We start from the raw sequence: 14,560 nt of genomic DNA, 5'->3' as shown, positions 1-14,560 counted from the left end.
AGCCATCTACAAACAATAAATGCTGGAGAGAGTGTGGAGAAAAGGGAACCCCCTCCTACACTGTTGGTGGGAATGTAAATTGGTACAGCCACTACGGAGAACAGTATGGAGGTTCCTTAAAAAACTAAAAATAGAGCTATTGGGTTGGCCAAAATGTTCTTTCAGTTTTTTCTGTAAGATGGCTCTAGTAGCACTTAGTTGTCTTTAACTTCATTCGAAACAATCGAACATGTCAAAAGTGGTTTGCGAAGTATCATGATGGAGATTTCTCACTGGATGATGCGCCACGGTCAGGTAGACCAGTTGAAGTTGATAGCGATCAAATCGAGACATTAATTGAGATCAACATTATACCACGCGGGAGATAGCCTACCTACTCAAAATATCCAAATCAAGCATTGAAAATCATTTGCACCAGCTTGGTTATGTTAATCACAATGTCATCTTTGATGACCAGGCAAAAACTGTCACAGTTCTGATCCATCCGCTGTATTCACCAGACATTGCACCTTTGGATTTACATTTATTTCGGTCTTTACAAAATTCTCTTAATGGAAAAAATTTCAATTCCCTGGAAGACTGTAAAGGGTACCTGGAACAGTTCTTTGCTCAAAAAGATAAAAGTTTTGGGAAGATGGAATTACGAAGTTGCCTGAAAAATGGCGGAGGGTAGTGGAACAAACGGGTGAATATTGTTCAATAAAGTTCTTGGTGAAAATGAAAAAAGTGTCTTTTATTTTTACTTAAAAACCAAAGGCACTTTTTGGCCAACCCAATACCATATTATCCAGCAATCCCACTCCTGGGCATATACCTGGAGAAAACCATACTTCAAAAAGATACATGTACCCCAATGTTCATTGCAGCCCTATTTACAACAGCCAAGACATAGAAGCAACCTAAATGTCCATCAACAGATGAATGGATAAAGAAGATGTGGTACATATATACAATGGAATATTACTCAGCCATAAAAATAAAATAATGCCATTTGCAGCAAGATGGATGGACCTAGAGATTATCATACTAATTGAAGTAAAACAAAGACAAATATCATATGATATCACTTATATGTGAAATCTAAAAAAATGATACAAATGAACTTATTTACGAAATAGAAACAGACTCACAGACTCAGAAAACAAACTTACGGGGACTTCTCTGGTGGCGCAATGGTTAAGACTCTGCCTGCCAATGCAGAGAACACGGGTTCGACCCCTAGGCCAGGAAGATCCCATATGCCACGGAGCAACTAAGCCCATGAGCCACAACTACTGAGCCGGTGTGCTGCGACTACTGAAGCCCCACGTGCCGAGAGGTGCTCTGCAACAAGAGAAGCCACCGCAATGCAAAGCCCACACACCACAACAAAGAGTATCCTCCACTCGTGCAACTAGAGAAAGCCCACATGCAGCAACAAAGACCCAATGCAGCCAAAATAAATTAACATATATACACAATACTATATATAAAATAGATAATCAATAAGGACCTACTGCATAGCACAGGGAAGTCTACTCAATACTCTGTAATAACCTAAATTGGAAAAGAATCTGAAGAATACATATATGTATAACTAAATCACTTTGTTGTACACTTGAAACTAACACAACATTGCAAATCAACTACACTCTGATAAAAAACAATTTTTTAATTAAAAAAAAAAAAAAAAAAAGGGCAGCCAACATCCAATCCACCAGTTTGTTGCCATCAGAGAGTATACTGAGTTGCAAAAGACTTCTTATGTCTCAAGAGAAGGCCAATATCCAAATTTTAATGTAAAAATTTTTTGATTTCTAAATATCTGCAACTTAAATTCTTTTTTTTTTAATTTTATTTATTTATTTTTATTTTTGGCTGTGTTGGGTCCTCACTGCTGCGCGCGGGCTTTCTCTAGTTGCTGGGAGCGTCTGGCCCAAGCCACATAGTTGAGTAACAGATAATCATCACAATTATTCACGTCTGCCATGTGCTCCTTTTTTAATTGGTTTTATTATTTTTATTATTATCACCATTTAACTAATTAATAGCAGAGTCCGGATCTTCTGATTCCCAGTCCACCACAGTGTGCTCTTTCCTGCCAAGCTGTAGATTTGTTATTTTTTTTAAAAAGTCCTGCTTTCCTGCCTCACCTGTCCCACAGTTTCCTTACCCGCTCTTTTAGGGCTTATTCTGAAAACTGCTGCAGAAAAATCACTACGTAGAAGTAAAGCATGAAATGAAAATGAAAAAGAGGAAATAGTGTCACAAAAAAAACTACGGCCATGTGGGCTGTGCCCAAGCCAGGTTGGATGCACCACAACAAAAGGAGAAAGCCCAAGAATAACTTCCACGAAAACAAGTCCTCCCAGGTGATGAGAACGTGGGTGCTTCTTATGATTTGCACTTTCCCGAGCTTTTTTAAAATGAAAGAAAAGAAAGGAGGGCGGTAAGAAGGAAGTCCCGTCGCGAACACGAAAAACTAGTAGCAAGGGCGCAAAAGCGCCCGCCCGCGCCGAGTCCGCTGCCTGCTGGGGCCACGTGACAAGACCAAGATGGCCGACGGGGAAGACCGCTGCCGGGCGGGGCAGGAGCCGGGGCCGGAGCCGGGAGAAGAGTTTGAGATCGTGGACCGGAGCCAGCTGCCGGGCCCAGGCGAACTGCGGAGGGCGGCGAAGCCGCGTGCGGCGGCGGAAGGCTGGTCGGCGCCCATCCTGACCCTGGCGCGGAAGGCCACTGGCAACCTGTCGGCGAGCTGCGGGAGCGCGCTGCGCGCAGCCGCTGGGCTGGGCGGTGCGGACGGCGGCGCGGAGGGCGCGGCGCGCGCAGGTAGGCTCCGGCCGGGCGCGACCCACGATGTTTCCGTGGGACGGGTGGCCGTTTTACGGTGGGAGCCAGGCTGGCAAGGGTGCTTAACCGACTCAGCCTGTTAGACAGGTTGTTAAAAAAACAGCCTGTTAACTCGCGTAACTACTCGTCTGTTTTCTTTATACCGTGTGTCCATGCCAAGATAAATACGTGGGCGTGGGTGGCCTGAGATTGGGGCGACTTCACTTCTAGTTGTGTTCCCCAGGCAGCATTCTTATTCTCACTGGTGAACTTTATACTTTAAAATGTACGAGTTTAAGCTTAGGTAGTCCTTATTAATTTTTAAAGGACTTACTTAAGAAATGAAACCGTACTGTTCTCTGCTTTAAATCTCAAAATGCCATCCTGGCTCACACCTCCAGTTGTTGACGGCGCATCTCGACTCACCGGGGAGTCAAAGCACCAATGCGGAATTAAGGGGGTGAGGGTTCCAGGTGAGCTCTACAACCAACTAGCTGTGTCATGCAGAAAAGTCACCACATTTCCCAGCCTGTTAAATAGGAACTTTGTGGTTCACCCAATGATCTCTTATAGTCCTTTTAAGCCTTTGTCATCTATAATAGAGTTTCAGCAAATGAGTGAGAATGGAAACATTAAATGATTATGATATTTAGAGTGTGACTTAGCCCTGTAAAGCCAAATATTTAGAGCTGTGCCAACCAATACAGTAGCCACTACCCACATGTGATGTTTAAATGTTAAAAATTCAGTTCCTCAGTCACAACAGCCACATTTGAAGTGCTCAGTAGTCTACACGTGGCTAGTGGCTACTGTATTGGATTGTGCAGTGAGAACATTTTCATCACACAAAGTGCTGTGGGGCAGAGTTCACTAAAGACTGGAGTGCTCTCTAAGAAGCATTACATTATAGTGTGCCTTTGAGGTTCCTTTTTTTTTTTTAACAAGTACTCTTTTTTAATATTTATTTAATTTATTTTTTTGGCTGCGTCAGGTCTTAGTTGCAGCACTTGAGATCTTCATTGAGGCGCACACGATTCTCTCTAGTTGTGGCGCGCAGACTCCAGGGCGCCTGGGCTTAGTGGTTTGCAGCATGGGGGCTCTCATTGAGGCATACGGGCTTAGTTGCCCCGCAGCACGTGGGATCTTAGTTCCCCAGCCAGGGATCCAACCAGCGTCCCCTGCGTTGGAAGGCGGATTCTTTACCGCTGGACCACCAGGGAAGTCCCTGCCTTTGAGGTTTCTTGATTCCATCCTGTCCAATGTATATTTGATGTAGAAGTCAACACTGGCACCAGGATAGTGAATTGTGAGAGTTTCATTGGTTAAGAAAGATTAATGAGTAAAGTTTAAAATCTGACTTGAGATAGAAAACAATATTTCTTTGGCGATGGAAACTAGGACTAGAAGGTAATGAAGGAGCCTGTTTAACTCAGGAATCTAGTTCCCACTAGCTCGCTACCTTTACACACATCAATGGGTGTTTGACTGTATGCCCACCATTGGTGGTCAGTCCTGAGAGTCAAGGCATGGGGTCTTCTGGAGGCTTCTTAGTAAGCAAATAATACACGTTAGCTGTTTGGTGATAAATAAAATGTGCCAGTGCCTAGAACTGTGCCTAGCACAGAATAATAAATATTTGTTGAACAAATGCATATTTGAAAAATACTTGTTTTCTATTTATGGTAATGCTATGAATAATACCCAGCACTTATATTGTGCTTCCTAGGTGCCAGATATTAGTCTTAGGTCTGTACATACATTAGTTCATTTAATCTTCACAATAATCCTAGGTGATCGCTGAACTGGCTTCATGATGTGCAATCAATGCAGGCTTTAATCAGTGTGATTGTGCAGGGCCAGGTACTCAGAAGTGCCCCATGATAGAAATTCTTACTAATTTTATCTTTGAATTTGTATTAAGTGAAGTCTGATGGGACAAAGGAGCATGTGTGGGGGCCTTGGAGCCGGGCTTTTGTGTGGTCCCATCTTCCACTGTCTTCCTGGGACAGGTTCTCTGCCTCTCTGGTCCACTTGAACTGCCCTGGGGCTTCTCCCTACCCCTCCCTGACCACACTGCATGACCAGTGCTGCCCCAGGGAGGGTTGGGGTTATGCTGTCTGACTCTCAGGGCGGGGCCAGGTATGCACTGGCCTGCCCCAGGCTGGCAGCGGCACAGCACATTAGGCAGGCACTGGGCAGCAGCCTCTCACCCACCCAACCAGATAGGGACTGCATCCCTGCAGGAAATTGCTGTCACTTACGGCCATGGGAGGGAGAGGTTGACTTCATGCCTCCGCCCACGTAGCCTGCCCCACGTGGTAGGTACCGTTATTATCCCCTATTTATAAAGAGGGAAACTGCATTAAAGAGAAGTAATTTGACAAAGTTACTTAGAAATGGCAGAGCCAGGACTTGAACCAAGACAGGCTGCCTCTCAAGCCTGTGCTCTTAGTCACATCACCTCAATGCCTTGATGCCTTTAAATAATTTTATAAGTAAAATGCTGTAATATATACATATGGATTTTTAATTAGTCAATTTAAAGAAAATATTAAGTAAATAACTGCCACTCAAATCTGGCGAAAATTGTGAACATGGCTTACTGAGGGCAGAAGTGTGGGGAGCAGCTGGGGTGAGCTGTGTGGCTGGTCTCCGAGAGTAACCCAGATTGGAAGCCATCAGGTAGGACAGGAGTGGGGATGGGGAAAAGGACCTGAGCCCTGGGTAGCATACTCTGCAGAGGCCTCAGAAAAGCAGGTCAGGAGAAGATGGCGGCCACCACTCCAGTCAGGGCTGGCTCATTTCATCTCTTTTCCATTGATCTGCGTATCAGCTTACAAAAGCAGTGAGAACAGAGATTATTCAGAGGGAGTGGTGAAGGAGCGGTGACTGAATGTGAGCAGCACTATTGCCAGATAAAATTTTTTTTTGGTGATACAAGTTTAAGGAAAATGCTGTGGAATGTCGTGGAATGTGGAACGCTTTGAATACTTGTTTTAAAATGTTATCCCACGTGGGGTCTGGCAGCACAACTTGCCACAATGATTGCCTTCTCTGTAGTTATCTTGTTTGGTTTTTTGGTATTTTTTCTAAAGGTAATACACATGGTAAAACAAAAACAAAAAGCAAACTGTACTAAAGGACACTCAGTGTAGAATAAGTCCTCCTTCCCAGAAACTGTCCCCAATCCTATTGTATTTCAGAGTGTCTGTGCATGTAACATGTGCTTTCATCTCTATACACACAGTTTTCACACAAACCACAGTATACACACACAGGGTTCTACATCGTGCTTTTTAAAGTAATGCCTCCTCCTAAAGCAGTGGTCCCCAACCTTTTTGGCACCAGGGACCGGTTTCATGGAAGACAATTTTTCCACAGACTTGGTCAGGGGGCAAGGTGGGGGGAATGGTTTCGGGATGATTCAAGCACATTACATTTATTGGGCACTTTATTTCTATTATTATTACGTTGTAATATACAATGAAATAATTATACAACCCACCATAATGCAGAATCAGTGGGAGCCCTGAGCTTGTCTTCACTTGCCACTCACTGATAGGGTTTTGATATGAGTCTGCAAGCAATTGATTATGGTCTCTGTGCAGTGAAACCTCTCTGCTAATGATAATCTGTATTTGCAGCCACTCCCCAGCACTAGCGCACTGCCTCAGATCATCAGGCATTAGATTCTCATAAGGAGCGCGCAACCTAGATCCCACGCATACACAGTTCACAGTAGGGTTCGTGCCCCTATGAGAGAATCCAATGCCGCCGCTGATCTGACAGGAGGCAGGGCTCAGGTGGTAATGCGAGCGATGGGGAGCAGCTGTAAATACAGATGAAACTTCGCTCGCTCACCCGCCACTCACCTCCTGCTGTGTGGCCCACTTCCTAACAGGCCACAGACCAGTACCGGTCCGTGGCCCGGGGGATAGGGACCCCTGTCCTAAAGGATGAATAACAAAATTCACTGAAAAAGTCATTCTTTAATTTTAAAAGTATTTAGATATATATTTGGCATTAGGTAGGTGATAAGTATTATGCCTTTCTCTGTTGTCTTCCATGGCAAATTTTTTTTCCATGTGTCAGAGCACCTCTGCACAAGTGATATTGCTCCTTCCAAAATGAAGTACGATGACTTTTTCATTTCACATTGCTGAACTCCTTAAGCTAGCCATTGAGATAAGTGAAAATTCCGGAAAATTAGGAAAGTGTAAAATGGTTTTCTTCATTGTCAGTACAGGGTAACACCATACTGTATTATAAGATCTTTCAAGACACCAAAGGGCTAATCAAAACTAAAACTCAAATTTATAAAGAATCTAGTTAATTCTCTATAATTCAGAACCCGATCAAAAAAAAAAATATATGTAGAATCCACTCCCTGAAGTGAATACTTATTCTCTACACCAAAGGTATAGAGCAGCCCTTTGAGATGTTTGTGGCTGGTAGTTGCATTTTTTTCCATCCTGCATAGTTTATACTTAAATGCTTTTATAAGCATTTAAAATTTTTTTAGCCAATTACCAGGTTTTCCATAAAAATCCAGATCACCAGCTTCTCCTGAAAACTCCCATCTGGCACATATGATCAGTCAGCATTCCTCCAGCAAGAAGGTGGCTGCACGTTCTCTCCAGCTTGTCCTCTCACTGCGTCACTCTTTTATGTTACAGGCCCAGCCCCTCTACAACAGTCAAGGTCGAGATCCCTGATCAGACCATTTACTTAGCAATTCAATAAGTATAGAATTTTGTGACATTCTGTGTGTTGTGTTGAACTATTATTAACAAAGCTTAGAGAGGTGAATAGCTTAGCCAAGGTCACAAAGCTAATAAAATTGAGAGATGAAACAGCTTAAAGATCCTTCCAGCTCCAATTTTCCATGACCCTAAATTGAGCTCAAATGGGAATAGGTGACTAACCCAACCAGGGGATGGACACTGCTGTGTTCCCAGGAACGATGGTAGGAGCCACTGCCTTAAGCACTAGTCTTCACATTTTTTGTTCACATGACCCCCTAAAAAAAAATCTTCAGCTTTTAAAGTTGATACATAAAATTCTTCATCATAACTTTAAAGTTTAGAATACATTTTCTGGTTTATTGTAAAATTGACTTTTTAAAATAAAACCATGATATCATTCTTTTAAGTGTATCAAGTGGTATATAATTACCTTAATGATTTGATAACACTACCATCCATCTTACAAATAAATAACAAGTTAATTAATATTTGAAAATTTTACATTTTTCCCTTTTATTCCTTGGACTTGAATTTCCAATCCACTTATGTACGTTTTAAATATTTTTTATTGGTCATCCTATCATACATCTCAGAAAAAATATGTAAATTAATTAAAATGTAATAAACTTTTCTTGTGACTAAAGCTGAGTGTATAAAATATTTTTTCTTGGGCTTCCCTGGTGGCGCAGTGGTTAAGACTCCGCCTGCCAAGGCAGGGGACACAGGTTCGAGCCCTGGTCCGGGAAGATCCTACATGCCACGAGCAACTAAGCCCGTGCACCACAACTACTGAGCCTGTGCTCTAGAGCCTGCGAGCCACAGCTACTGAAGCCCGCGGGCCTAGACCCCATGCTCTGCAACAAGAGAAGCCACCACAATGAGAAGCTCACGCACCGCAACGAAGAGTAGCCCCCTCTCGCCACAACTAGAGAAAGCCTGTGCTCAGCAACAAGGACCCAATGCAGCCAAAAATAAATAAATAAAATAAATAAATTAAAAAAAAATTTTTTTTTCTTCTGGAACGAATTACCATTAGAATTATTAGTAATGCTAAGTTGATTAAAGGAATATAAATATAATTTTATAAGTAATTATACATAAATTTTTCTTGGAATTACTTCTCTTCATGAGCTGGTGTTGGTTTTTTAATTAGCATGTACTTGTAGATGAATATATATATTTACTGATAAAATGTGATAAGACTCAATCAATTTTATTCCTCTTTTTTGATTTTCTATAGATGTGATCCTTGAGAAATCTGGCTCATATAAATAAGAAATAGAAATGGACAGGGTTTTTTTTCCCATTGGTAAATTCTACCAAACTTTTTTTTAAGTTTTATTGAAGTATAGTTGATTTACAATGTTGTGTTCATTTCTGCTGTACAGCAAAGTGACTCAGGTATGAAATGGACAGTTTTGTTATAGTAATGTTGTTCAAGTCTTTGAACTCCTTCTAAGTTATATGCCCCAAATCACATTGATCTAATGTCAAAAAAAGTTTTTGTTCATTTTTGTTCAAATATTCATTTTGTTCAAATGAAAATCACCTTACTTGCAAAAGGATGCAACCTAGTCACATTAAAGAAATTTCTCTACCTCTGGGAAGTTCCCCAAAAAAGGCTTTATCAAGACTTATCAGATGATAATTATGCCTTATAATTCTTTCACTTTAACTCAGAACACTCAAAATGGTTGGGGATATCTAAACATTGCTTATTTCATTACACCTTGCCAATACAATATTTTTTGACAAAAAGAGTTAGTTTAGGGAATTCCCTGGCTGTCCAGTGGTTGGGACTGCACACTTCCACTGGAGGGGACACAGGTTTGATCCCTAGTCAGGGAACTAAGTCCCATATGGCCAAAATTAATTAATTAATTAATTTTTAAAAAGTTAGTTTACATGTACTTGAAATCCATTTTCATCAAAAACTTGTAGCTGCAGTTTGGCTCATTTAATTTATTGAACGTGTCCATCAAGTTAATGGCATATCCAGGGGATGAGTATTGAGACTGACTGAAAACAATTAAGTATATTCATATTTGTGGGGGAAAATTTTTTTTAACTCTCTAAATTCAGGATACCCAGCAGAGGGCTGGAGACCAACCCTCTCTCCCAAGACCAAGTTTAACTAAGTTCAACAAAACAATGAGAGACTGGAAGCTCTTCATGTTTTGGGTGACTTGATTAATCATCAAAGGAGGTTTCACCTCCATTTGGTGTGTGAGACTTTCTGCACCCCAGGTCAGTGCATCAAGAGGAAGATATGGGGGCTTCCCTGGTGGCGCAGTGGTTAAGAATCCGCCTGCCAATGCAGGGGACACGGGTTCGCGCCCTGGTCCGGGAAGATCCCACATGCTACGGAGCAACTAAGCCCGTGTGCCACAACTACTGAGCCTGCGCTCTAGAGCCCATGAGCCATAACTACTGAAGCCCACGTGCCTAGAGCCCATGCTCTGCAACAAGAGAAGCCACTGCAATGAGAAGCCCGCACACCGCAACAAAGAGTAGCCCCCACTCTCAGCAACTAGAGAAAACCCGCGTGCAGCAGCGAAGACACAATGCAGCCAAAAATTAAATAAATGAATAAATAAATAAGTTTATTTTTTAAAAAAAGAGGAAGATATGGGACAAGGAGTGAATTGCGGTTCTTCTGTAGAGTGGAAGGAGAAAGAGTGCCTGTGAAACTTGAGGATCTAGAAATCGACTTCCTTAAAATATCTGGGCCTGCCTAGCCCTCCGTAGGACTTGCTGCGTACGTATTCCCATTCGAACAACACGACTTCGTTTTTAGACCGGGGATTGGTATCTTCTCTAAGAATAAATCTTTACAAATTGCTTCTGTGGTTATTGGTCTATTCAGGATTTCCCCCTCTTCTTGATGGGGTTTTACATTTTCTATTCCCTTTGCCTATCATCCATTTCATTAAACTTTTCAAATTTATAAATGTAATACATAGGATTCTCTCAAAATTTAAAAATAATTATACCACTCCCACCCAAATGCTTTACTTAAAGTCCATTTTTCTTTTTCCACACCAAGATGAAAGGTTTAGACCGATTTTTCTTTCCCAGCAGCTGTCCTCTTGGGTTTTGATGAGAATTTAGAATTTTCAGTCCCAGGCTGTCTCTAGTCGCAACCATATTTACTTAATACCTGTATTAGAATTCACAGTCATAATATCATTCTTTTCGATTTAGCTACACATACATATGCTCTTTTAACTATTTATATGTCCATATTATTTACTGCCCATGAAATAAAGCAGGTAGACAAAGGATTAATATCCAGAATATACGGACCAATAAAACAAAGGCAAACAAATCCAGAAAGTTAAAAGATTTAACAGGCAATTCATAGAAGGAATACTAGGAGACAAACATGAAAAGCTGCTTAACATCTGTAATGAACAACTGCAAACTAAAACAATAAGATCCCCACCCCACCCCACCCCACCCCAATCCATTTAAAAGACCGAACGATGGCGCAGGTGCGGAGAGAGGGGCGCGCTGGCCCGGGGTATTTTTCCTGCCGGGAGTAGGTTATAGTTTGGGGTCTATGTTTTTAATTTCTCGAGTGACAGTTTCCTGGGCTTGAGATGACACTTGGTAAGAATTTGTCATGGATAGCTGATATTGACTACAAACTTTTACTCTCAAAGTGACAAGGTTAATGGAGTTGAAAAGCAGCTGAGTTCATTTTATTCTAACGGTTTTATTTACAAAAGAAGTGTAAAACTCGTAATTGTCCACTAATTGTGGACGAAAGATGGGTAACAACGAAAATTTGAGTCCATTACTGAGGAACTGATGCTTCCCCGAGGGCTCCGGCTGGCTGGCACTCTCAGGCAAAACAACCGGCTCAGAAAGCCCCGTGGCCGGTGGGCGGACCAACCCAACCAAGCCCGGAAGCCGCTACCTCCGTCCTGGCGGAAAAGTCAAAATGGCGCCCGTGAGCTCCATGGGCGTGGCCGCGAGCTGGACTCCTCCAATAGGAACGAGAGGGGGTGGAGCACTTTCCCAGCAAGCCTTCTAGCTTGGGGCAGGGCTTCCTGGAGTTTGCGCCCTTCCATTAGTCAAAAATGGAATGGGGGTGTGGGAGAAGCCGTTCGCGGTGAGTCTTGGAAGGGTCGTCGCCGTAGCAACGCGCTGAGCTACCAGGGAGAGGCCTCTAGAGTCTGACCCTCGGCCCCCGCCGCCCACATGCGGCTGTGACCTCCCGGGGTCAGGGCCCAGTTGGCTGCGATCGCCACTTAACCCGCACGTCCGCGCTCCGAGCAGACCGCCTGGCCGGTCTTCCCTCCACTGTTCCGCGTCCAGCCTCCTCACCCCGGGCTACACTCAGTCCACTAACGAAGCTGTCCCCGCTTCTGTCCTCCAGCTTCCAAGTGCCAGATGATGGAGGAGCGTGTCAACCTGATGCACATGATGAAACTCAGCATCAAGGTCTTGCTCCAGTCTGCCCTGAGCCTGGGCCGCAGCCTGGATGCAGACCATGCCCCCTTGCAGCAGTTCTTTGTAGTGATGGAGCACTGCCTCAAACATGGGCTGAAAGGTGAGCCTGAGGGCGGGGGCGGGGGCTTGAAAAATTCGGGCTAGCTGTTTCCCAGCATCATCAATGCCAAACGTTGTTCTGGGTGCTGGTGTTGTTCTTGTGCACACAAGACAAACAGTGCACAAGACAAACAAGGTCCCTGCCCACAAGACGCGACATTCTAGAGCAGCGCTGTCCAATAGAAATGCCATGCAAGCCACATGTGTAATTTCTAATGTTCTAGTAGACACGTTTTAAAAAAACCGAAAAGAAACAGATGAAATTACTTTTAGTAATTTATCCCAATATAGCCAAAATATTATCATTTTGACACATATAATCAGTATAAACCTTACTAATGAGATATTTTGCATTCTTTTTTACACTGAGGCTTAAAGATCCACTGTGTTTTACACTTACAGCACATCTCAATTGCACTGGCTACATTTCAGTAGCACTTGTGGCTAGTGACTACCTTGGACAGCACAGTTCTAGAAGAGGAGACAGACAACAAACTCAGAAGCAAACATAATTACAAAATGCTACAAATTCAGGGACGCAAAATAGGTTAAATGATAGAGAATCAAGGGAAAAACCTTTCAACTAGGGTGAGAGGTAAAGGTCTTTCTGGGGAGGTGAAATGTGAGCTGAGACCTAAAAGAGAAGAAGGAGTCAACCTTGCAAATGTTTGGGGCAAGAGCCCTCCTAGAAAGACAGAACAAAACAGGTGCAAAGTCCTGAGTGGGACCAACCTTGGTTTCAGGAAGACACCAGGTAACTGAGGCATGCTGAGAAGGAGGAGGTGAGGTCAGGGCAGTTGGGATGGGCTGGATCACGTAGGCCTTTATAGGTCAGGTGAGGAGCTGGATTTTATTCTAAGAGTATTTAGAGGATTTTCAGCAAGGGAAAAACAAGATCTAACTTACATTTTTAAAAGAAGTTCCAGCTCTGTGGAGGACAGATTAGAAAGGTGGGGAGGTGATGGTATTAGGAGCAGGGAAACCCATTAGGAGATTATTGCAGCAGTTCAGATGAGAGATGGTGGTGGTGATTTGAAATCAAGAATTGACTTTGGCATCATGGTGGTGATGATTTGAAATCAAGAATTGACTTTGGCATAGGAGGGAGAAAGGGCAAGTATTTCACAGGTGATCATTTGAGCACTTGTTTTATTTCATGGTCAATAAATACTTGAAAGAAAGAGCCTAGTGGGTATATCAGAGAAACCCTTTCATTAGAGGAAGGGAGAGCTCATTTGGTACCTGGCCTCTCCCAGTCCCCAAGACTGAATCAGAATGAGTAAGCAGTGCAGCTCTACAGCATTCATTCGGCTTTTGGGAGAGAGACTGTGGGACCCTGAAGACATTTTGCAACCTGTTCTTATGAATAACACTTCTGTTTTCCCTTTTAGTTAAGAAGAGTTTTATTGGCCAAAATAAATCTTTCTTTGGTCCTTTGGAGCTGGTGGAGAAACTTTGTCCAGAAGCGTCAGATATAGCCACTAGTGTCAGAAATCTGCCAGAATTAAAGTGAGTGAGAAGTAGTTACCTCGATTTGATGTTTTAAGAAAACTTCCTTGTATTTATCAATTTCTCTATTTCTTGCTGATAAAGCGTTTTCTAATTTAGAACAAATTGTAGCAAAAGCTACACTCTACTTAGACTTTAGTCCCAGCTCTGCTGCTCATTCTCCACATAAGCTTGAGAAAATTTGCCCCTCTCTGAGCCTCAGTTTCCTTTTCTTTAAAATGGGGACAATGATTTCTGCTTGTCATACAAGGTCAAATAGTGAAAAGGTGTTGTCACCCAAAGAGCAGTTACAGGAGGAAAAGGAGTTGTTACACTCCTGGAATTGCTGCTTCAGATGCATGTGGGTGCTCTGTGACCACCTAGAGGGGTGGGATAGGGAGGGTGGGAGGGAGACGCAAGGAGATATGGGGATATATGTATATGTAGAGCTGATTCACTTTGTTATAAAGCAGAGACTAACACACCATTATAAAGCAATTATACTCCAATAAAGATGTTAAAAAAAAAAAAAAAAAAAGACTCACAGATGCACCTGGGCAGTTTTCTGAATAATACAGTTTGGAACAGATTTTAGATTCCAGGACAAGAGACATTTGTGGAAAGGCTGGCACTGATGAATCGTTTGCCTTATCTGTGTTTGCCCTTGGGATCCCTACGTATAGGGGTCATATGTTTATCTGCCTAACAGTTTAGGGAACAATTTGGCAATTTTGTGGATTTTGAGATTATCGTTCTCTTAAAGTGCCAGTGTTTTAAAATAGCGTTCTTGTAATTTTACACGCTTTTGTGATGGAGTGCTGTTTTGTTATATAATTTTGACTTGGATTCTTTCCATTTGCATTTGTTTTATGTAATTTCAGGAAGAATACTGAACATCTGAGTCCTGGATGATACTAATAAACTAATAATTGCAGAGATTTAAAAAAAAAAAAAAAAAAAAC

The 14,560-nt window shown here is 42.5% G+C and overlaps 1 protein-coding gene across 6 annotated transcripts in view; it reads left to right on the top strand.

Moving 5' to 3' along the window:
- The first annotated feature begins 920 nt into the window (after nucleotides 1-920).
- The window catches only part of RUFY1 (RUN and FYVE domain containing 1), a 60,711-nt gene continuing 47,071 nt past the window's right edge, over nucleotides 921-14,560 (top strand). For 2 of the 6 annotated variants that reach the window (XM_082379307.1, XM_082379304.1), the window contains exons 1-3: nucleotides 11,586-11,670; nucleotides 11,938-12,111; nucleotides 13,502-13,619. In XM_082379307.1, coding sequence (XP_082235433.1) covers nucleotides 11,952-12,111; nucleotides 13,502-13,619 — 278 coding nt within the window. In that variant the 5' untranslated portion in view covers nucleotides 11,586-11,670; nucleotides 11,938-11,951. Of the gene's footprint in view, nucleotides 2,809-11,584; nucleotides 11,671-11,937; nucleotides 12,112-13,501; nucleotides 13,620-14,560 lie in introns of those variants that run through there. The other 4 variants (XM_082379306.1, XM_082379308.1, XM_082379309.1 and 1 more) reach the window with 4 other exon arrangements.

Source organism: Balaenoptera borealis (genome assembly GCF_965194805.1).
Source record: "Balaenoptera borealis genome assembly, chromosome: 2".
Taxonomy (NCBI): Eukaryota; Metazoa; Chordata; class Mammalia; order Artiodactyla; family Balaenopteridae; genus Balaenoptera; species Balaenoptera borealis.
Note: the sequence above shows the minus strand (reverse complement) of the source record. Positions and strands in the feature narration are given on the sequence as shown.